Raw genomic sequence first — 22,942 nt, forward strand, 5'->3', positions numbered from 1 at the left:
TGGTTCTGAGGAAAGGAAAGACCTTTCAGGGAGCGGTACATGGAGAGTATCCATAAAAGCCGTTGGAAACCTTTCGAAAAGTTTATGAACAGCATCTAAAGTCCTAATCTGAAATTCACAGAAATATTTAATTCTTAAAGCATTAAAACTTGAAGAATGTGAAATCATTTTCTGTTGTACTACATAACAGGTAAATGCATCCATTCTGTTCTGTATGTGTATCCATGTGTGTGTAATATGTGTATATATACGGATGCTCGTCAATTTTCCATTTATAAAAAATAAAAAACTGGCAAAGAACAAAAAATATAACCTCTCCAAGACGGTCTCTAGCACCCAGTAGGAAACCCCATACAGCAGATATAACGGTGTAGAAAAGATAAATGTCTAAAAGATAAATCTGCAACACATAAAGACAATGGAAAAATAACCACGAAAAAAACTATGTATTATAATGATAAAACAGAAACTAGAAGAGTAAGTGATGTTATAAAGAGAAAAATAAGTATACTTACAGCCACTACAGGTGCCCATAAGCTGACTATAGTTAGAGCATTATGGTTATCTACAAGTGAAACCAGCTCTTCTTATCAATAGGATAGCAATAAATGCAAAATTTAATTACTCCAAAGGATAGTATTCTCAACAATTTCAGCAGACTACAACTGAATTTAGATTGGAACAAATAAGTATATAAACTTCCAAGGAAGGTAAAAAATTGGTACCCAGAGATCCCAAGTATAACATATTGAATCACTAACACAAACCATAAAAGAAGGAAAATCCAAACTGCTAATAGTTTATTATTGTGTCACTGCCCCCTATAGACAAACCCAGTTCTTTCAAATCATACATAAGTGCCACATCAAAAGGCCAAAGATTCTCACAGCCTTCTCGTGATTAGAAAACAGAATTGTTTTTATTCCTTCACTGAGCTCAAGAGACTAGTCTCTAAGAAACATGGACATGGTATCTTTTATGGGTCCCATAACTTTTCAACCACATATTTCAAAAACTTTTATATCAATCTACTAAAAAATCTAATTTTCATCCCCACCAAATACCCTCAAAGTTGTGCAAAGGACAAAAAAATAAAAGTGCAAATGAATATATCCAAGTCTACCTATAATGTCCCAGTATATTGCGTGGTAGTACATGGGATTATAGTAGTGCACCTTATGAGTACTGAATACAAGAGTAAACTAAATTTTTTTTCAACAAAAAATTTATCAAATCATAAACAATACTACAAGGGTAAAGTCTTATGCAAATAAACACTAATTAACAATTAAATATTGGTGTCTCATTGGCACATATCTACAGTTCTTATTCTAAATAACCGCAAATCCATCTGAAAACCCTCCGTATTTGGCAGTTCATCTTATGGACATCTTGTCCTTTGATGACTCAATACCCAATACGAAAAAGTATAGCTTTTCACAGGTCACCTTTTTACTTGATAAGTATCTTTGATCAAATAGAATCCCTTAGCCCCTCTCTCTCATCCCCAGACAACTGCAATAGCATGCATTACATCTTGTTCAGGTCTCACTTCTTCATCAATAATCAAATTAAATACTGATAGGCTGCCCACTGGATTTAAATGTGCTAGGAGGGTAAAAGGGCAGAATAGACAGAAGAGGCAGAATGGAAAACTCAAGCCACTGATTCATGTGGGAAAACAGCAACAGGGCAGTTAATTGAGAACTTGTATTTCAATTTATATAATGTCAACTGGTTAGTTTGCTATAATTTCCTAGAGGGGGAGTTGGGGGGAGATTTCCTGAACAAATAAGGCACCAGTCCACTATATATAAAGAAGGGAGTAGTTGACAAATTGAGTGTGTATAAGGGAGAGTCAAGCCTCTCGAATTGGATGTCTCTAATACTATCCCCACTAGTCCTTGCACACTTGACCACCCCATCACATGTATCCTCAGTACTGATATTTTCACAACATAATGCTAATACAGAAAATTAATTGAGCAAAAGAAACTGGTAGAAAATAAGAAAGAAATGTCTCAAAATTTGTCGCATTCATAAGAAGACAAGTAGTTTAATCATTTCATATCCAAACATGTGCAATCATGGTACACAAGTCACGAATGTCATATGACAAATTGTGAAAATTATGTAGCTTACTTTTTGACACAACATCATGCCAGGAATATAGCCTGATATCCATATTTACTATAATCCTTGTTGGCCCTACCAAGGGCCTAATCTGCAACACGGAGCAAAAAATAAGTTCAGACAAACAAATTGAACATCATAATCAAGGCAACCAATCAAAAGTATGCATAGTAAATTGTTGTCACTTGCCAGTAGAAAGTAGGCAAAAGAAAACTTGGATCCAAGAACAAAAATCCAGAACACCATATACCTGCATTGTAATAGACATATAAATTTGATTCCAAATGCAATAAAGCTATTATCTCCATCACTATCAGAAGATATTCCCGCTATCAATAAAGTTCACACGGAAAAATTTCCAGAGCAAAAAGGCTTCAAAAGATTGTTAGTCGTAATACTTAATAGAATACATCATTTTCAGTGACAACAACAAAAAACTCAAGGGACCTTTGGGGAAGTAACAGCTCAATTATCTATATGAAGCTAACCGTAGCTGCATCCACTACAATGAGATTATGACCACCCACACCCCATTCCCCCAACCACCACCAAGCCAGCCCCAAAACCTACAGAAATTTGAAGGCAAAGGGTAAAGTAAAGAAGAACAGCATCCCATTTAAGGTGCCCATTCCTGATCCCCTTTTGGATGAAGAAGTGTCAATTACTTGATTAAAATCGTAAACCCACTGAAATACAACCCGTGCCTTCTTAAGCGTAACTCTTTCTATCTGCACCTTTTAATAGTTAAACCGAGAAGGTAAAAACAAATAGAAAAGTATAATATGTTATCAGTCCACACAAGAAAATATCAAAGCCATAATGGATTCATGAAACTGCTCCTGCAGCATGTACATACATACTAATATATAATTGCCTTGCAATGTATCAGAAATTTTCGAATTGACAACATAAATATTAGCAACTTCAATGAGTTATATAAATTATCTTCCTCTGCGGATAAAACCTACAATCTTCGATTCGATACTCAACAGTACTCAAAATAATCTGCAATAGAATTCCAATATTGTAAAGATTTCCTAGACTTGAAGTGAATGAACATCACAACATAATGTGCACTATACAGTTCCATGCAGGAACAGGCAGGCCAGACAGAATGACAACTTCATCCAAAAAAACCTACAGAAATTTGAAGGCAAAGGGTAAAGTAAAGAAGAACAGCATCCCATTTAAGGTGCCCATTCCTGATCCCCTTTTGGATGAAGAAGTGTCAATTACTTGATTAAAATCGTAAACCCACTGAAATACAACCCGTGCCTTCTTAAGCGTAACTCTTTCTATCTGCACCTTTTAATAGTTAAACCGAGAAGGTAAAAACAAATAGAAAAGTATAATATGTTATCAGTCCACACAAGAAAATATCAAAGCCATAATGGATTCATGAAACTGCTCCTGCAGCATGTACATACATACTAATATATAATTGCCTTGCAATGTATCAGAAATTTTCGAATTGACAACATAAATATTAGCAACTTCAATGAGTTATATAAATTATCTTCCTCTGCGGATAAAACCTACAATCTTCGATTCGATACTCAACAGTACTCAAAATAATCTGCAATAGAATTCCAATATTGTAAAGATTTCCTAGACTTGAAGTGAATGAACATCACAACATAATGTGCACTATACAGTTCCATGCAGGAACAGGCAGGCCAGACAGAATGACAACTTCATCCAAACAAGCTGAAGAGGTTTCAAACAGTGTCGCCTATAGTGAAGGAAGATATAGAAGATTTAACTAAACTAATAAAGGATCATCAATCTATGAACCACATCTCGTGAATATTTGTACCACAGGCATCTCCTGTGACACAAAGAACCACAACAAGCATCCTAACAAGTTAATCAATTACAGCAAAAACATGCTTTAGGAACCTTAAGGAAGATTTTGGATTCCCCTCAATACTCATATCTTATAGTGTTCTGATTGAAATAGATAACTTTATCAATCTCAATCTTAAAAGATACTTCAAACAATTCTATGTTTGCATTCGACATCAAAAAATACTTTTTGTTCCTTGGTATCTCCCATATTAAATATAGAGGGGGAAAAAAGAGCAACATCTAGAGATAGAGTTTATGGTGAATTGAAATTAAAAGAACGGGGAAATAAAAAGGAAAGATCTAAGCATTTTAAAAGCATTTTTCATTGTCAATAAGGTAAGACCATAAAAAAGAACAAGAAATTATCTATACAAGGCATCCTTCAAAATGTGACAGAGATAAAGTCATTACTTCAAAAAATCTGAAGCTCTTTCATACATGCCCCGGCCAACATAGTAATGTTCCTAAAACACAAGGAATGACCTATTAACGAACTAAAAACATCAAGTTCAAAGAAATTTAATAAGTAATATAAATCCATTCACTCAAAGCACAAACGTTAAACCTAAATGTCAACCTGGTGCATCCACTTGACAAAACGAATGATGGGCCAACGATTACATCGATTGGATAAACGGTGACATGCCGGTATATGCGTCAAGAAACTCAAGAAGAATTTAAAACCAGCGTAGATGGCAAGAACCACAACATAAATTTTATAGATGATTGACTCAGCATTCGGTCTAGTCCTCTCTTCAAGAGCCTTACTGTAATCACAGAAAAGAAGTAAATAAGCAGGTGCTCTTATTGTGCATTAAGGATAGCATACAAAAAGGGAAGCAACAGAATCAGAGAAAGAGACAGAAGAAGAGTGTCGTACAAGAATATAAAGAGTGAGATGTACATACACATAAAGGAAACATATGACAACTGAAGCTAAGCTATAGCATAGAAAACGGAGAAAAATCCTTGTTACGGCTAAATGTTGTGAGGTAGAATATGCACCATACATCATTACAATGTCCAATACACCTGTCAAGACACAAAAGCAATCCTCAAATAGAAAGCAGTGCACATAACATGGCTATTAGTCTAAAGATATTTTAAATCGTCTTTAAAATACAAAACAATCTGAACATTCAGTCAGGACCTTAAAATGAATATCACTTACTCTCAGCGAACTTCATCACAAAGTATGTTGGTCCAACACTAAGAACTTCTCTTATGGTCTTGGAGTTCAAGTGACCATGATTGAATGCGATGATGGTGAGCCCCTGCAGGACCAAATAAAAAAAGAAGGAAAAGCTCAAGCTCAACAGTCAATCTTACCAATCACTAAATTGCAGACAAGATTGTGACATGCAAAAATGAAATCCACCATAATAGAGATCTAGTATGGAACAATAACAGCCGTTTACAGTCTAAATGACTTCTTCAACTAGAAAGGCAAACAAATAATATTAAAAGACTGACTGAAAGAAACCCACATATAGAACTATGACGACATACGAAGCACCAAAAGAGGATCCACAATGTAGATAAATATACGATTTAAGAAAGCAATAAAACTCACAATTCTAAAAGGTAAAAGGCAAGAATGATAAAGATAAGGACCCAAAATCTCAAAGGAAAATTGATTGTTGTCGTAACTTTAAAATGGAATAACCAAAAAATACTGACATCATATGTAAGCAACAAAATTAGACTCATGATAATTTATTCTTGCCTTTTGGGATTGAAATGACATTTGAAAAGGTAATTTGTAACCTCCCGAAGATTTTAGAATAAATTTATTTATTTTATATTTTATATATTTACATTTCTGAAAGTTGATGACTAAAATGAAAAATATTTTAAATTTCTATTTTATTTGTTCCAAATAATTAGATTTTGATAGGGTTATATTTAGTATATCAATATTAGCCTCATTTTATAGGTCGTAATTAATTAGAAGTCTTTGACTAGAAAAAAAATTATTTTGGATAAGAGCACGTTAAGTTAGACCCAATTGAAAGAAAATAGGATAAATAGAATTTTATATAAATTATAAATCAATTCATTCTCTCTCTCCAAAAACGTGTCAAGTGCGTATTGAATTTTAATTTTTAGTTTAATATTAATCTATTTTGAATTTGATACGATAACTATGAATTTGCTATTAAAAATATAATCCAAAACTAGATTTTATCCAATAGGGTACATGTTTTCTCTTATATTTCAACCACTTTTTATTACTATAAATACTAAACATGAATTCCATAATTCACACACCAAAAGTTACACACATAATAGAGAAAAAGAAAGAGAGAGGGGGGGTACTATTGGGAACTAAAAAACAAGAAACTATTTTACAACACTTAAATACACGAGGTAAGATACTTTAGGTGCAAGTGTTTTTGTTTCCTTATGCGTTTATATTCACTTAAAAAGGCATGGATTGCCAGTAAGCATTCGTTTTCTTTAAAAAGAGATGAAGACCTACGGGATTATAAGAGGACCTAAGATGGGCGTGTCGCTTTGTCACCGATATACTTCAAAAGATCAGATGGTATGAAGTGTAATTTTTATTGTTATATATATGTATATGGAAACTGAACGTATCTTATTGGGTGTTCTCGAATACTCACTCTTGCAATTTTTTACAGGTTAGTTCAAGTCGATTGGATTTGTGATAGGGCGGTGATGCGAGCTGCCAAGAGGATCGTAGTAACTAGGCAAATTTTTCATTATGTTTTTCTGCCTTCATAGTTATTTGTTAATTTATTTAAAGGCATGTTTAGCATTATTTTTCAGATACAATTAAATTTATGAATGCTGCAATTATTATTTATTAAAGAATTTTATTTTGATCTTTTCGCATGTAAAGTAAACAAAAAAATGAATTTTTGGTAACGCTCCGGTGTTATGAAAATTTGGGGCGTTACATAATTTCATACTCTAGTTAGAAACTTTATGGTCCCTTATTCTTTCAAATGGATGCTATAATAAATTTTGGGGGATTTGGTGGGAATAAATGCTGCGCATGTGTTTACCTCTTTCTACATAGCATAAAGCACTTAAATGGAGGGGCAGTGCCAGATTCTACGGACCAGTATCTACCCACACTTATATTATGATTGCATACCTGAAACATCATGAAAAGGAATATCCACAAGCGATGAAAACTGTGATAAAGGTGGAGAAACGTCCGGTGCTCAACGAAGGAAGTTTTTCCACAACGTTTGCCTCCATTAGATTTTAGAATATTCTGAAAACCAAAAAGGAAAGGTTTATGTTACAAGAGAAAGGGAAGGCCACCAAACTATATATATGATAACATGGAAAACTTCCAATGAAACTATTCTGATTCGTTTACAAAACTTCTACAATAGGTAAACTAATAAACAGGAATAAAAAAGTAAACTTGCAAGCAACTGAACATATTTTTTAGTAGAAATTTCATTGTCAGAAAAAGTATCACTGGTGGTTCCATAAATCCAACATTTTGATGCCATTAAAAATTTCCCACATGGCAAATCATTGTCTCGTAAATGGTTAGATAACAAAAAGATGTAACTACATAATGAGATCAAAGATTTAAAATTGTTGAACATAATGAATTCATGTTATATTCAATATTAAGAAACAGATTACTAAGTGAATATTTTGAACTGTAAAAACCTACTTTGTTGGGTTGTATGTCTACTGTTAGATCTCATGCCATCGGATCCTTCAAAATCATACCAGGTGACGTCAACTTTGGTCTAACTCTCACTCTTCTAACCTATTCCACAAAATCCACATAACTCATGTGAACGGAAGCTTCTTAACCCTGTGCAAGATATATCCAGGCAGGCAGGCACCTAAGTTGTCTTTACCCTCAAGTAGAGCCCACCTCCATTTGTTAGCATATATTCTCAATTTTTTTTTATCTTTTCAGCTACATTTTATGGACTTTTCAACAACAAAAAACACAAGTTGCATCATACATATGTCCGTAATATCATTATAACCCAAACAAAATAGCAACTAGGGTGGGAGATATTTGCTCAGTCTGCATGTTGAAAGTTATGTTGCATGTGAATGAAAACGTGTTCATGTATGCATGAAAACACATAAAAATGAACAACAAAGAAACTTGTAACCACTGCATCTCTTGACAAATCATAGAAAACATATTATCCTGCCATATGCAAGACTTTATAACTAACTAAACCTCATGGTGAAGGCTATAAACACCAACAGATAAACCCAATTCCAGTCTATAACTGACTAAACATCTATGAAGGCCCTTTTTCTTTGTTGTATAAAGTACCAATGCCTTCCACTATGCGCATTGTAGGAAAACCATTTAAAAAACTCCACTTTTCTTTAACAGATAAATACCTTTCTGCATGAAAAGCAATATTGAAATTGCACTAACTTTAACCTAGAAATTCAACAAACAATATAAGATATAAATATTCTAATATGGGTGTCTATTTCCACAAGGCCTGTGAAGGTAAGCTAAATAACAGCAAGCCTTATAAAAATAGCAATTTTAAACATCGAAAGACACTATCCTTTCAAATTATGCACAAGCGTCAATCATCATGTATTCTGCTAGTTAATGTGCAGTGTACATCTGTAAATAGTCCAAAAAGCGATCTTCTCCAATTTACTATCAGGTTAACATAAAAACAGAACTTAGCAGACCTTTGGCCTAGGTGATGGCTTCAGGAAAAAGGATGAAATTTTGCGCCATGGCCAACTAAGTTCAAAGCAGCGCAGAGACCTGAAAAAAAATGTTTGTTATAAGTAAGTGAAACTATAAACCATACTACTATAAGATAAATCTTACCAAAAATATTCATTAAAATCATCATAATTTCGCCAAGCCGAATGAGCTGCTCGCCCATTGTCATTGTTTGAAGCTTCCTGTACAATAGAAGGATAAAATCTAGATTTTAATCTAAGCCAAAGTCATCAATTAATTGTAATAATATATTTCATGAGACCTATAACTTGTCATCAACACATTTTATTAACTTTTATCAAAATCTACTTAAAATCTAATTTTAATTCCCATCAAACAAGGGCTTAAATTTATTTATTTATTTCTTAAAAATAATATTAAACCAGAATGTAGAAATAAATAGACATCTAATATCAAGACAATGAAAAATCAGAGGCTAATTTCCCATTATTATCAAAATTAAGAAAAGAAAGAAGAGCATATTGAGACTTACCGCAGCTACAACCTCGTAAAGGGGGCGTATAACTTGATCGAGAAATGATACACCAGACTCGGAGACACAACTCTTAGCTGGCTGTGCAACCTGCTGCCGTAGTATGTCTTCCAATTCCCTTCCCATCTGTTAATAGCATCCATTGTTTGATAACATTTAATCAGGACTTTGTGATCTCGGATTACATAGTCGAAACAAGAGATGCTGAAGAATAGCCATAAAGAGAAAAGCATAAAATACACTGATCTTCCCCACCCAATAGGAATGAGAACTTTCTAAACAATCTTCTTCTTTTTTTCCTCTCTTCCTTTATGGGCCCCTTTGGCATGACCTTTTGAAAAGCCAAAAAGGATCTTTTGGACCCATTTGGTTAATTGCCTTTTTTAGTTAGAAGAGCTTCTAGAGGAATTGGCCCAATATGGTTTTCTCTAAAAGCTCTTCCAGAAGACAAAGCATTTTTAGAAATTAGTTTCAAAATACTAATTAAGGTAAAGAAGCTCTTCTACAAGAAGTAAAAGTAGAAGCAAAAGCCCTACCAAACAGGCCTAGTGTGCTTATGAATCAAGAAAAAAGTACATGGTTATCAGCTATCATAAATACTTCCCAATCTTTACATTACCACTTTGTACGTAGTATCACTTAAGAAGTTATATAGAATCTACAAGCTATCGAGAGTCACAATTACCTCGGGTTTAACATCATATTTCATTTTAAAACATGGAAAGACAGATATTGGGAACAAAACAAATTAGAAGGTTTTCATGATTGAATACCGAAGGTTTTCATGATTGAATACCGAAGGTTTTCATGATTGAATACCTTCAAAATCAACCGAAGAAATGGAAATATGTATAAATCAAAGAAAGCTGTTTGGGGAATCTTGAAATATTAAAACTTACAGTTACGCAATCTCACTAATCTACTAGGATTCTGAGTCAAGCCCAATAGAAAAATAAAAATGGTGTCAATATTGAAGCACCCCAAAGAGGACCTACATGGTGAAATACGTAGCACAAGCATTCTGGAAGAAATCGGAGGTTGGCGGCTTCACCCCATATTAAGAAGTACAGTGAAATAAACAAAAGCTTCATCTCTTTGCTTACAGCCTCCAAACTGCAAATGAAGAAACAGATAAATAGACTAAACATTTATTTTTTTCATAACTTTGCATTTACAAGTAACCATGAAATGTTATTCTCTATCCACTGTAAAAGCATGTCAAGTTTACGTACTTGCTCCATACGGGTAGGAAGCCGAGATAATCGCACCACTTGATGTAGTTATCAAGGGACTTCAGAAATACCCTCTGCACAGCAGCCTCATCCAATATCTGGTGCAAAAGCATAAAATGGCACCCTAACTAGTGAGATTCCGCACAGACCTTAACAGAGGTTCCAATATTTATAGTATTCGACAGATTGGCATGCTGTGCAATAGATAGTGCATTGAGTAACTATTCTGACCATTCTTATAACAACAAAAGCCAAAAACAAGCTAAAAAGGTCAACTACTATTGAGAAATGCCCGACAAATTGGGAAGCAAGTTTGACAGATCATACAACAGAATGTTTCCTCGTGTCAGACAAAATTATCTAAAACAGAACTTTGCTCCTGCTTCAGAGAATTTATACAATTCATATTCCACAAAAAGCATCTCATGCATGGTGAGATTTTATTTGACCTCCCCCCTACTGACCTGGTTTATGGTAAAAGGGCAAACAGGAAAAAGATGAAACAAGCGGCCCCATAACACTAAAATTTCACATCACGCCTTAAAACGATAAAAACAATCAAGTCATCTTTCATATATAGAGTTTAATCTACTTAAAACAAAATATTTTCGCGGAACTGGATATAAAGACAGACCTAGATTAGAATTATCACTGGTAATTGAAAAAGTTGAGCACTAGAAAGCACAGTTCTCAAAATTAAGAAAGCACTATTTCAACTTTTATTTTTTTAACGAGATTTTTGCTTCCAATTAAAAAATTGCATTCATGTATCCCATCCATTAAGAGCCATGTTTGTATAGTGCATTTATGTAATTATCAAGGGAACTGGTAGAATTCAAAATCAGTACCATTCTGAAAATTACGCAGTTCCTCCTGGGAACTACAAATCGAGATAAAAGTAAGATGAAGATAAAAGATTTCCTTAAATAGAAGTGCTTTACCAGCAATTAGGGACAGCCGTGATGCCAGGTACATGCACAAAGAATATCGGAAGTCCTGTGTAGATGGTGAAAGCAATTTGCTACTTGGAGATAAACGTACTTCATAGTGGGTAGGCTTTAGATATTGAAAAAATGTAAAAATTATTATAGAAGGTATAGAAATTCTAGAAAATGGAGATATTTTGTGTATTTATATTATTAATAAAGTGTAGGGAGCTCTATCAATCTTCAAGTGGAATATATAAAAGCGGGGAGCTCAGAGCTATGATTTGAATGTTTTTGGATTTCCCAATTATTTAGATTACAAATCACTTGTATGACAAATTTTGCTAATTAGCAAACAGAAAACGCCATTATTTCTGCAGTTACCACAGCCTAAACAGTATATTTCAACCCGCCTCATCCACCCTATCTCCCACACTTGCATAAAATGTTTCAATATTTCTGATCTCAGGCAAACGATGACAAGCACACTGCAGCATGCTGTAATGAGATCACACGGCACGTATTTTATAGAATTTTTTTTAGCATGTTTTTCCAAGTCTGAGAATTATGCAAGGGGGAAGTAAAACTTCAACAAATCTGGAAATCAATAATCATAATACTCCAAGCAGCATACAGCAAGAAATGAGACAATGAAGGTGAAGCTTCCATGATAAAAAAACACATTGTTCCATAAGCAACCATTAACATCCAATTGTACAAAGTTCATCCCATAATTCAAATAAGTTCCATCCGATATACAGTGTAAAACACTAAAACCTACCGGCTCAAGTTCTTCAGGGATACGAAGCCGACTCTGTTCATTGGCAAGGAGGCTAACAACGTGTTCTCTCTGATTGGAAACATTATCTTTCTGCCAAAGCAACCATACAAAACTAACTTGAACTCCATGGTTGAATAACCAATAAGAAAATAAATATATAGCATGCAATAAAAATCATTCTTCCAGACCACCACCACCAATATCTTCCCATATAAAACAATGCATATACCTAAAACAAAAATAGCAAAAGATAGAGAATCCTTTCAAGTCCCATACAACACTGAGAAATAAACCCAGAACTTAAACAAAAATAAATGCAACAAAAACTCCCTCCAAATGTGGGGGGCTATAAGACAACCAAAATGCAAGATTCAGAAGTATCATGAAAGATACAATGCTAGTCTCGGTAACTACCCGTACATTAACAACACAAAGTGACAAACCCACACCATCTAAATCAAGTTATGAACATGACTTCTGAAATCTACATACTACAGAGTAAAAATTTATAAGCCGAAGAAAGCCAAATGATCCAGACAGACTGTAGGTGAGTATCCATCTATAAGGCAAGTATAACAATACTCAAGATACGAGATTCTAGTTTAAAATTAATACTGGGAAGTGGCATACATTTTTGTCCCAAGAATTTCGTTCTCTTACATTTAGCCTTCTATGTAGCCCCTGTTCAGTTTAAATAAAAATCAAATTTTTAGCAGATTTTTTATAGAATTTGATGGAATGTATGGTTGAAAAGTTGCAGGTTCGGCGAAATATGTGGTTAACATTAAATGTGGACTTTGACATAGATTTAATCTACTTTATAGTTGAACCAAACAGGGGCATAATTGAAGTCTCCAAATAATTCGCACTCTGTCCTCATCACAAAGCTGCTCATCAATCTATTTGAGTTGGTAATAAACTCATTGTTATTGAACTTCCTAGGTTAAATTTCGTAAAAACATAATTCATATCAGAAAGCTCTCAAGTCTTAAATCTCAATGTCCAATTATAATCAAATTGCAAATGCAACCAATTGCCTGCTTTAGTGTAATTAGTATTTACCTTTGCCATCAGCAAATCATGTGAACCAAACATAATACAAAATTGTTGAACAATCTAGCATTTACTTTCATGTTTTGGTAGAGTCCTGTTTAAAAAGACGAAATAGAGTACTGAGACATTTTTCCTCTGTTAAGCCTCGAGGTGCTTTGAGTCATAAGCCTCTCCGTGAACCAAAAAAATAATAAAAACAATATAAAAGCATAAAAACAAAATATATAAAATTCCCAAAACAATAGAACGACTTAAAGTATCAATCAAACAAGTCTAGCCGCACTGACGTCGCAGTTGCCAGAGCGATGCAGTTCTAGGGTTAGTAGTGTTATTTTACATGTCTCGTGTTCTGTTTGTGTGTTGTGCGTTTGAACTTATAATGCATTTTATCCATGCCGAATTATATATAATCAAAGAAATTAATTAGGTTTTGAAATATAATAGATTTTCAAAGATAATTTATAGCTAATAATCAATGAAATTTGGTATTGTTTATTAAAATTTAGTAGATTCCCAAGGCTATTCTTATATTTTAATTTCCAATGAAGTCAACCACTGAAAAATGAGAACTTCAAAGAAAAAACGATTCCCAAATAGATAATTAAGGGGCGTGAATATCTCACTCTCTTTGAGGTGTGCGCCTCGAGGCTTGCAACTCAATAACTAAAGGCATAAGCCTCATTATCTCCATTAAATATTTGTTCCTTAGTTCTATTTTTCACTGCCTCAGTCTGAGGCTCACCTCATCAAGCCTTTCGAAACCATGCTTTTGACTCTAAACAAATAACTTCAATAAAGCCCAGGAAGAGGTCAACCAAAATCATTTCAAAATTCAGGCAACCATTACACATCCATAAAACCAACACCAATTATTAACTAACCTGAAAACCAAAAGTGTATTGCAAAAAATCAAATATGTCCAAACCCCTTGTAGGTGGTGCAGAAAAATTTCCAGGCAATTTTGGTATGCCCCTGAAGTACTTAATAGCTGAAATCGCAGCTTTTACCTGATGTTTAAATAAGCCATTCATTACCATATAGCATTAGCAAGAAAATAAGAAAATAAATACATTTGAAAAAATAATCTAGATCACCTCAGCAAAAGACACAATGGCATGTGTTATGGTAGGAGCATCCAGGGGAATGATATTATAGGAAACTAAATCTTCTGTCATGGCTGCATCCGACTCCATCACACGTTTCAGCTGCAAAGGAGAGCAACCATAAGATAACAAGTGTTCATATCGGACATTTCCAAGTATGCTGCAATAATTTGCAGAAAAATCGAAATAGAAACACTAACTTTGACGAATAACCCAACACAGACGATATGGTCTCATAACAAACAATACAAACCTCCTCAGGAATTAATCTATCAGCTTCTTCAGGGGAAATATCCTCGGTCAGCTGCACCAAAACATTCCCAAGAACTTTGAGAGTCGCCAAAACTCTTTTCCTTTTCACTGTTTTACGCTCCAGTCTAAAAGATGAAAGAAAATAATTAACATCAAGAACATGAGAGTACATGAAAAAGCACATAAATTTTTTACAAAATAAAACACTAACAATCAAGTTGGAGAGGAAAACATGGATAAGTTAAAACATCCAATTGTATGATCAGACTATATCAAGGAGTAGCATCCATTAATTATTACTTGAAAAAGGAAAACAAAAAATTAACAAGAAGGAAAGAGAATCATTCAAATGGAGAACACTCCTAAGCAAGTTTTATATTGCTGAAGCACCTACAGATAATTGCATAAATTGGAAAGGTGTGTGGAGAAGTAAATAAAAAACCAACAACCTAGTCCTAACAACAGAAAGAAAAGAAACTTCAGTTCACTATTTCATGAGAAGACAGAGAAGAATAGGTGTCATTACATGCCTAAAGAAACTAGCCATTGGTTACCACAATATATAAACTGAAACACTTAAAACATCAAAAAGAAAAGGTCAAAATATACAGTAAACAAGGTGTCTGATTTGCAAAAAACTGAAATTTATTATGAATGAATCCTAGGATAACCAGTATTGGGATTTAGAACATACTCTCCGAGGTTACCACTAAAAACACCGGACTCCCTCAACTTCATTTCCTCTTCTCGCAGCTGATCTACATTATGCTTCTCTCTGTATAGTTTATAAAATTCTCGTAAGAGAGTAATGTCCTGGCTTCTGTCAATGCTTCCACCCTCCCTCTTTGCTAGCTTTTGCTGCAAAAGTTGGTAAGACAGCACATTACACATGAGATCATTGTAAAGATTCACAATAGAAGACTAAAGTGCAGCCGCATAATTATTAATAGTGAAATGCAGGGGATGTAAGGAATATGCGCATGATTTAAAAAATAATAATAATAATAATAAATAAATAAAAATTCAGAAACCATTGCATTTATTGCCAATAATAATAAAATTTAAAAGAGTTTAAAACCAATAAAACTCTTCTTCTTCACATGTTCGATACATACTGGAGATTTAAAAAATTTAAAAATTATAAAATGTGTATTTGACACGTATTAGGCCCTGTCCAAGTATATCCAAACTTAGATACGTACCAAATACGGGTAGAAATAAGTTTACATGTATTTGGGCTTCTTAGACAGTAATAGAGCTATCAAGAAACACATTGTTTTTGTTGACAGTACAAAACAATATATGGTCAACTCATCTTAAAAGATACCTTGATTATAGACATTAAACCAGTCTTGAATTGTAATACTCCCCTTCCCTCGCTATTTGGATCCAGATTTTGAGCCAAGGAATACGCATGTTCACATACTGAAACAGGGAGGAAAATAAAAATCTACAATTAAGATTGCAGGTAAATAAAAGCAGCCACCATTGCACGAAATACCATCCCCACTATTATGCAACAAGGGCATCTGGCCTGCATGAAACATACTTGAACCTTGTTCTTCAGTTTAATTTCATGATGCTGCTCTATCATCACAAGCTTATCTAAAAAATTTGCTCGTTACATCTGTGCTGACCAGTCTTTGCAATACTTTGTAAGGTTTTATACAAAGAGGCACCAAGAGACTTTCCAAGATCAAATTATGTCAGCACGTTTGATATGGGGTGGTGCTATACATTTGATATCTCTTTTGGGTGTCTTTGTATTGTTGGTAAGTGAGCATGGGAATGGATATCTGATTGCAACACCAATCATCCACATCATTCCTATTTTAGGAATGACAATAGGTGTGTCTAAAGCAACCTGCTTCCTAGGTAACAAAGATGCCCGTTTCCCATGGTTTTTCATTGACCTTTTACAACTAACTTTGCTTATGAAAAGAGATCTTCTTTAGATGGATTTCTCTTCCTTCAATTAGAAATCTTTTCTACCTTGCGAAAATCTTTCAAAAACCAAAACAGCGAATTCCTTACTATTTTATCCAAATATGGAATAAAGTGGCTGCTTAGGTAATACCATTTAAGGCAGATAACTCGCGAATCTTACACTTGCAAAAACCTTGAAAGTATTTCACGTAACAGATTAAAATAAAATTTTCTGTATTCCTTTTCATCTCATGTCAAGCATGGTCAAGTTCAGTAAAATTATGGAACTGATAGTGAAAGAATCAAAAGTCAAATTCATTTATAATTTAGCCACTTGTCAAAAATCACTATCTTTCTGCATATCTTCTCCACTCTAGTAATTCCTCCTATATTACAAAAAGTTCCATCAACCATGCTAGCAACTATCTGTCCCATCTTTTAGAATTTCTACTTCCTTCAACTTATATATTTTGTTGGATTCCAGTATTTGATGTTAGCAGCTATCCAATAACCAAGGGTAAAGATGCTTTAAACTACTGTAAGGAGCTTATCCAAACAGTCTTTTATTTTCAGTTGATTTTAGAGGAGCAATGGACATTGACTATGTACACTGGATGGATAGTGTATACAACCTTTTTTCTACAAAACAGCAATAGATATCTCTCATCCAGTGACAGGAAACTATTAAAACCAAAATGGATCTCAGAACTATCTTAAGAAATCAGAAAACATAAACTCCATTTACGAAAGAAATAAAACTCAAAAAGGGAGCACATACGAATTCTGGAAACAGTAGGATCATCATCTTGAATCTCGTCTGCAGCCCTCAGAATGTCATCTATGTCCTTGTTTGCAAGTGAGGATGGAACAATTGCAGCAAGGCCCGCCTCGGGTCGTCCAGAAAAACGTCCACCTGTCCTTTCCCTCCGAAGTGCCGCACGCACTAGACGCTCCCATGAGTCCTCCACTTGAGACATCTCCTGATTTGTGACCAAAAGTTAAATACAGAATTAATTCAAGTTAAAGCAAGTATACTTAGTAAAGATATTTAAACAAAGCAACTCAAATGCGACAATAGACAAAATAATTAATATGATCATAACTTATTTACAAGATAAAAAATTTTGTTCATGTAGGGGAATAAAAAAATGACATCCTTCCCAAATATCCTTGAAAACTTAAAGGATAAATAAGAAATCTATTAACCAGGCCAGGACATTTAAGAATTTACTCAAGCTGTGAAAATAAAAAATCAGAACACTAATTCATTAATCATTATGTTCTCCTTTTCCAACTTTAGTATCCTCAGAAACATCATTTGAAACTGAAATTATCACTTAATTTCTAAATTAATTCGTTTTCCTCAGTAATTCATTTAACCAACCAAACGAACATTAATTCAGAAGTTCATCAGACGAGTTTTAATGCATAAATATGCACACACTCACGTACATGTAATTATATATACAGAGAGTGTTGAAAATGGAGCTCACCGGATAGGAGATCTCGCCAGAAAGTCACAGATGCGACGACGAAACAACCTCTTTATATATTCTATATGTATAAATTTGTCTTAATTGAGCAGAAAGGGAGATAACCCCTAGAAATTTGCAATTTGAAAGGTTTGTATATCTGGATCGCGTTCTTTGAAATGAAAATAAAAGGTTGTAAAGAAGCTTAAGAGAGAGGAGTTGTGTATCGGGGGAAATAGGGGCTCGAATCCAGGTTCTTTCTATGCAATTGGATACTTTTGAACTGAAATCGTTTTGAATGTTAAAGAATCCAATTAATGATTTGTTGACATTAGTTACGCAATGTTAGTTCGACCAGCAGGAAATTTGACTCAGGGAACTGGAGGGGAAGGGTTTGTGGTAGTCTCTTCGTGGCAGAGTGTGAGTGGTGTTTGAAATGATGTCTTACGCGGTTAAGAAAATTAAAGTGAGATCGGGAACCCTTTTCGTCCCTTCATTTTTTTTTCCTTTTTTTTTTTTTAAGTCAATTCCTTTTTGCTTTGCTTAATCGATGGGTTTTTTAATTATGAGACTAATTTGCACTTTGCCCCTATAGTTTGGATTTTGTGTCAATTTACTCCTTAAAGTTTCATAAAAAAATCAAATCAGTACATTAAGCCTCCTTTTGGAACCAATTTATAAATCATTCGCAATCTCGATTAAAGGCAAATACTAGTTTAAGAGTAATACTATTTAGTATCACTACTGTTAAAACACAATTTTAGGTAACTCTAATATGACATTAAATGAGTAATATAATTAAACGAATCGCTAATTCTACATTTTATTGAGCCTATCATTTAGTTCCATTTAGATTGGCATTGTAGCACCAAGCGTTATTCTTTGTTCAATCACACATTCATCACTGTTATTTTATTTCACACATTGCATACGATTCAATGTTGTCAAATTGACAATGGTGTCATGTTTTGGTAGGTAAAAAATATGATGTAATCCATAACACAAAGGCAAGTTCTGGCAACGATCTATTGATCATTGAAGAAAAGCCTATGACTAGGTCGCCAGCAAAGAGCATTGAAGCAGTGATGGGATTACTCGCTCAAACTACGATGGACGAAACATTGATTATGACAAGCAAAAAATCAAGACTTGTATTGGACTCGAGAGAAGAAACATGATGATCAACTTAATTCAAGCAATAGACAGAGGGGCCTATCACTCAATACCACTTAAATTGGCGTTATAGCACCAAGTGTTATTCTTGATTCAATCGCACATTCATATCAGTTATTTTATTTCACACATTTCGTACAATTTAATATTGTCAAATTAACTATGGTGTCATGTTTTCAATGTTGAAGGAATTTCTATGGTCTCTAGCAAGGTTTGATATCAAATAAGAATGGTAATGTCATTAGAGGATTTTCTGGATGTAGAAGGGTTTAAGAGAAAAGTAAGGATGATGCCCAGACATTCCTTTGGCTTAGACAAGAAAAGTATACGATTTTATCTATTATGAGGTAAACATGAATTCAATTCTTCATCTTTTGCCAAAAAGACCAAGAGGAACAGATCCGATACCCCTCAAGAGGTGAATTTTCAAAGAGTTATAACCTTTGTAACATCCCAAAATTCTTATAGCGACTTTTCATAATTTTGAAAAGTTGAAGGACTAAAGTAAAAATATATTTTAAATTCTTATATATATATATTTTTTGGATCAAATAATTAGATTTTGGTAAAACTAACTTTAATACATCAATATCAGAATATTTTTGTAGCTTTTAATTAATTAGAAATTTTCGACTTGATAAAATTTTAATTCGAATAATTTAGACCCGAGATATTTAGGTTTAAAGAAGTTATTAATTATCAGCATTCAATTAAGTTGGTTATTGATTTTGATCTTGTTGATGGTCACGTGTATAAATAACCTTTTGCTGTGAATTAGGACAAAAAAGGAAAAAGATATGGTTGTAAGGGATAATTGCAGCAGAAGGTCCAAACCTTTTAAACACTGCAAATTTTTTCCTAACCTTTCATTTGTAGTAGCTATCACTCCAAACCTTTTAAAACGTTGTATCTGAGGCTCTTTTGGATCGAATCCATCCAATTTAACTTTAGTTTGATATAAAAAAGTTATTTTGACAAAAAAAAATTAATTTTGACCACATTTTACTTAATTTTAAAAGGGCAAAATAGTAATTTAATGTTTTTCTCATAAAATAATAGAAAACTTAATTCAAAACCATAAAATAAAATAAAAAATAAAAACCCATCGTTTTCTTCCTCACCCCATCCCCACGCCCACTCCCTCAACCCAATGGTGCTCACCCTCACCGTCGTTGTGCACACAGAAATTACAGAGGGTGCATATCCTAGATTTCTATATCAAGCAACCAAACAAGCTGCAACAATAGTAATTTCATCTGATACAAGCCAAAACAGATTGTTTGTTAATAAACAAAGTCAGCCAGATGGAATAGAATGTAATCGCCATTTTTTGTTTGAATTCGACAAAACTAGGCTCGGATGTTTTCTAATTAACACATGCATAAGCAAAAGAGAGAGAAGAAAAAATTATCGACATCAGAATCCATCGATTTTAATAAAGCAGAGGATACCATTTTTTCCGAGTGTTGCCTCCAAGAACCCTAATTTTTCACTTTTTGTTTTTAGGTATTTTGCGTCTAAATGAAATATGCCCAATTGACCAATCTTCGTGTAATCTATGACGACTAGATTGGCTTATATAAGGGTGTCAATGGCATGAGTTATAGAACCAGATGGAAGGGTAATTTCCATTTTTTAAACCTTGGTTCTTGCAATTGGCAGGGGATGGGTGGCATAGGGGTGGGGTGAGGAAGAAGATGATGTTTTTTTTTTTTTTTTTTTTTTTGGTTTTTTTTTAAGTTTTTTTTTTTTTTTTGAAAAAAAATTTTAAATTTTTTTTTTTTTTTTTTTTTAGGTTTTGTTTTAATTTTTTTTTTTTTTTTTGAAAAAAAATTTTAAATTTTTTTTTTTTTTTTTTTTTTTTAGGTTTTGATTTAAGTTTTTTATTATTTTATGAGAAAAAATATTAAATTACTATTTTGCTGTTTTAAAATTGAGTAAAATATGATCAAAATTAATTTTTTTGTCAAAATCACTTTTGTATGTCAAACTAATAGTAAATTGGACGGATTCCATCTAAAAGGGCCTCAAATGTAACGTTTTAAAAGGTTTTGGGTGACGGCTGCTACAAATGAAAGATTAGGGGAAAGTCTGTTAGTGTTTAAAAGGTTTGGAGCTTTTGCTGCAATTATCCCTAATTGTAATTCTAATTTTGATCGTGTTTAATTGTGATCTTAATTTGATTAAGCCCTTGTTTGAGCCCCTTTTTTGGGAAAAATGAATTTTTGAATAGTGTATTGATGGGAAATGTGTGGTTAAAAAATAAGGAAAAATTTTGGATTTACGTGTAATATTATTTTATTGAAGAATGTGTGGTTGAAATGATATCAAAATACTGTTGAAAAATGTATTTTTCTAAAAGAATGGGGCTCAAACAAGGGCTAAAACTTCATTACTTTTAATTACTTCATTTTTAACACCAGTATACATAGTCATTGGATCCGACCCGATCATCAACCCGGAAAAACTATAGGGTCACTGGGTCAATGGTTCAACCGGGGGTTAGTGGTTAAACAGGTGAATTGATGTTAGTTCTTAATTTTGATTAAAAATATTTTTTTAATTAAAAAGACAATATAAATGTTATTTTATATCATTCTAATTAAACTAAAAATATATATTTGACCAACATTATTTGTTGTAATTCTACATCTACCATGGTGGTTAAGGCTTCAACCTTTCAACAAGGTAATGTGGGTTCAATTCTCACTTCATGTAACTTTGATATAAATTTTGTTAGGTAACAATTTCACAAAAATCGGTTCACATGTGAACCAGTTTTAGGTTCACCTAAACCCGTCCGGTTTAAGACATAAATGAATCGGTTTGGGCGGTTCTTATCTGGTTTGATTGTAAATGGACCAAATTGTGCTAATCGGACCGGATCAGTGTTTGGTTCACCGGTTTCTGGGCCGAATTGGCCGGTCCGGTCCGGTCCGGTATTAATAACTATGCCAGTATACTAAGTCAAATGGAACCAATCCCAAATTAACTTCCACGTTTCCTATTTTGATATAAATTCAATTAAACGATTAGGATTGGTTGATTATTTTAATTAGGAAAACCATTAATAAGATATAATAATAATTTTATTATTTGAAATCAATTCTTATTCAAATTATTTGTATTACAAGATTTTCCATTGCATACAAACTCCATGGTGAATTTCAATTTTAAAATACTGTAAGAATTTTCATTATTTCATCACGGAAAATATAGAGCCATGGCAGAGAGAGAAAGAGAGGAAAAATGTATAGAAAAATAATATGAAAATTTGTACGCACAATATTTTATCTTCTTTTCAACCGTTTCAATAATGAGGTAAGATATTTATGTGAAATTAGTTTGTTTTCGTACACCTTAATGTATTAAGCCATGTATGCAAGAATTGTCAGTGGACCTTTGGCTTCTTTATTAAGAGATATGAAATCTTTCGTGAATTTAAGATGAGTGTGTCGCTTGGTCACCGATATATTTCATAAGAGAAGAAGGTATTAAGTGTTTAAATTGATTGTTATATAATTGTGTCTGGAAATTGCAGTTATCTTATTGGATATTTTTAAATACTTACTCATACAATAATTTTTTAGATTAGTTCGGGTTGATAGAAACTGTGGTGTAATAGTGATACGGATTACAAAGATGATTCAAAAAACGAAAAGCATTAAGTTTTGTCTTTCAATTGATTAATTAATTTTCTTTTACGTTCAATGACATGTCTATTTAATAGTTGGTTGACTATGTTTATTTTTAAATATATGATTTCCATGATTTAATTCAAATTTATGAATGTGTCCAGTTGTTTTTTATTAAAGAATTTCATTTTATCATTTCAT

At 33.3% G+C, this 22,942-nt stretch overlaps 1 protein-coding gene across 2 annotated transcripts in view; it reads right to left on the minus strand.

The window, feature by feature from the left end:
• The window catches only part of LOC111371389 (callose synthase 9), a 36,189-nt gene extending 17,878 nt beyond the window's left edge, over positions 1–18,311 (minus strand). Inside the window, exons 1-23 of one of the 2 annotated variants that reach the window (XM_022993338.1) lie at positions 17,955–18,311; positions 17,240–17,441; positions 15,863–15,960; positions 15,230–15,393; positions 14,537–14,660; positions 14,275–14,385; positions 14,062–14,187; positions 12,128–12,217; positions 10,421–10,518; positions 10,184–10,301; positions 9,189–9,314; positions 8,801–8,877; positions 8,656–8,734; positions 7,106–7,228; positions 5,153–5,255; positions 4,890–5,013; positions 4,559–4,748; positions 4,393–4,445; positions 2,323–2,383; positions 2,143–2,224; positions 516–565; positions 314–400; positions 23–108 (exon numbers count right to left, since the gene is read on the minus strand). In XM_022993338.1, the coding sequence (XP_022849106.1) occupies positions 23–108; positions 314–400; positions 516–565; positions 2,143–2,224; positions 2,323–2,383; positions 4,393–4,445; positions 4,559–4,748; positions 4,890–5,013; positions 5,153–5,255; positions 7,106–7,228; positions 8,656–8,734; positions 8,801–8,877; positions 9,189–9,314; positions 10,184–10,301; positions 10,421–10,518; positions 12,128–12,217; positions 14,062–14,187; positions 14,275–14,385; positions 14,537–14,660; positions 15,230–15,393; positions 15,863–15,960; positions 17,240–17,438 (2,369 nt within the window). In that variant the 5' untranslated portion in view covers positions 17,439–17,441; positions 17,955–18,311. The remainder of the gene's footprint in view (positions 1–22; positions 109–313; positions 401–515; positions 566–2,142; positions 2,225–2,322; positions 2,384–4,392; positions 4,446–4,558; positions 4,749–4,889; positions 5,014–5,152; positions 5,256–7,105; positions 7,229–8,655; positions 8,735–8,800; positions 8,878–9,188; positions 9,315–10,183; positions 10,302–10,420; positions 10,519–12,127; positions 12,218–14,061; positions 14,188–14,274; positions 14,386–14,536; positions 14,661–15,229; positions 15,394–15,862; positions 15,961–17,239; positions 17,442–17,954) is intronic. The other variant, XM_022993336.1, reaches the window with a different exon arrangement.
• Between the last annotated feature and the right edge of the window lie 4,631 nt (positions 18,312–22,942).

Source organism: Olea europaea, chromosome 22, assembly GCF_002742605.1.
Source record: "Olea europaea var. sylvestris chromosome 22, O_europaea_v1, whole genome shotgun sequence".
Classification (NCBI taxonomy): domain Eukaryota; kingdom Viridiplantae; phylum Streptophyta; class Magnoliopsida; order Lamiales; family Oleaceae; genus Olea; species Olea europaea.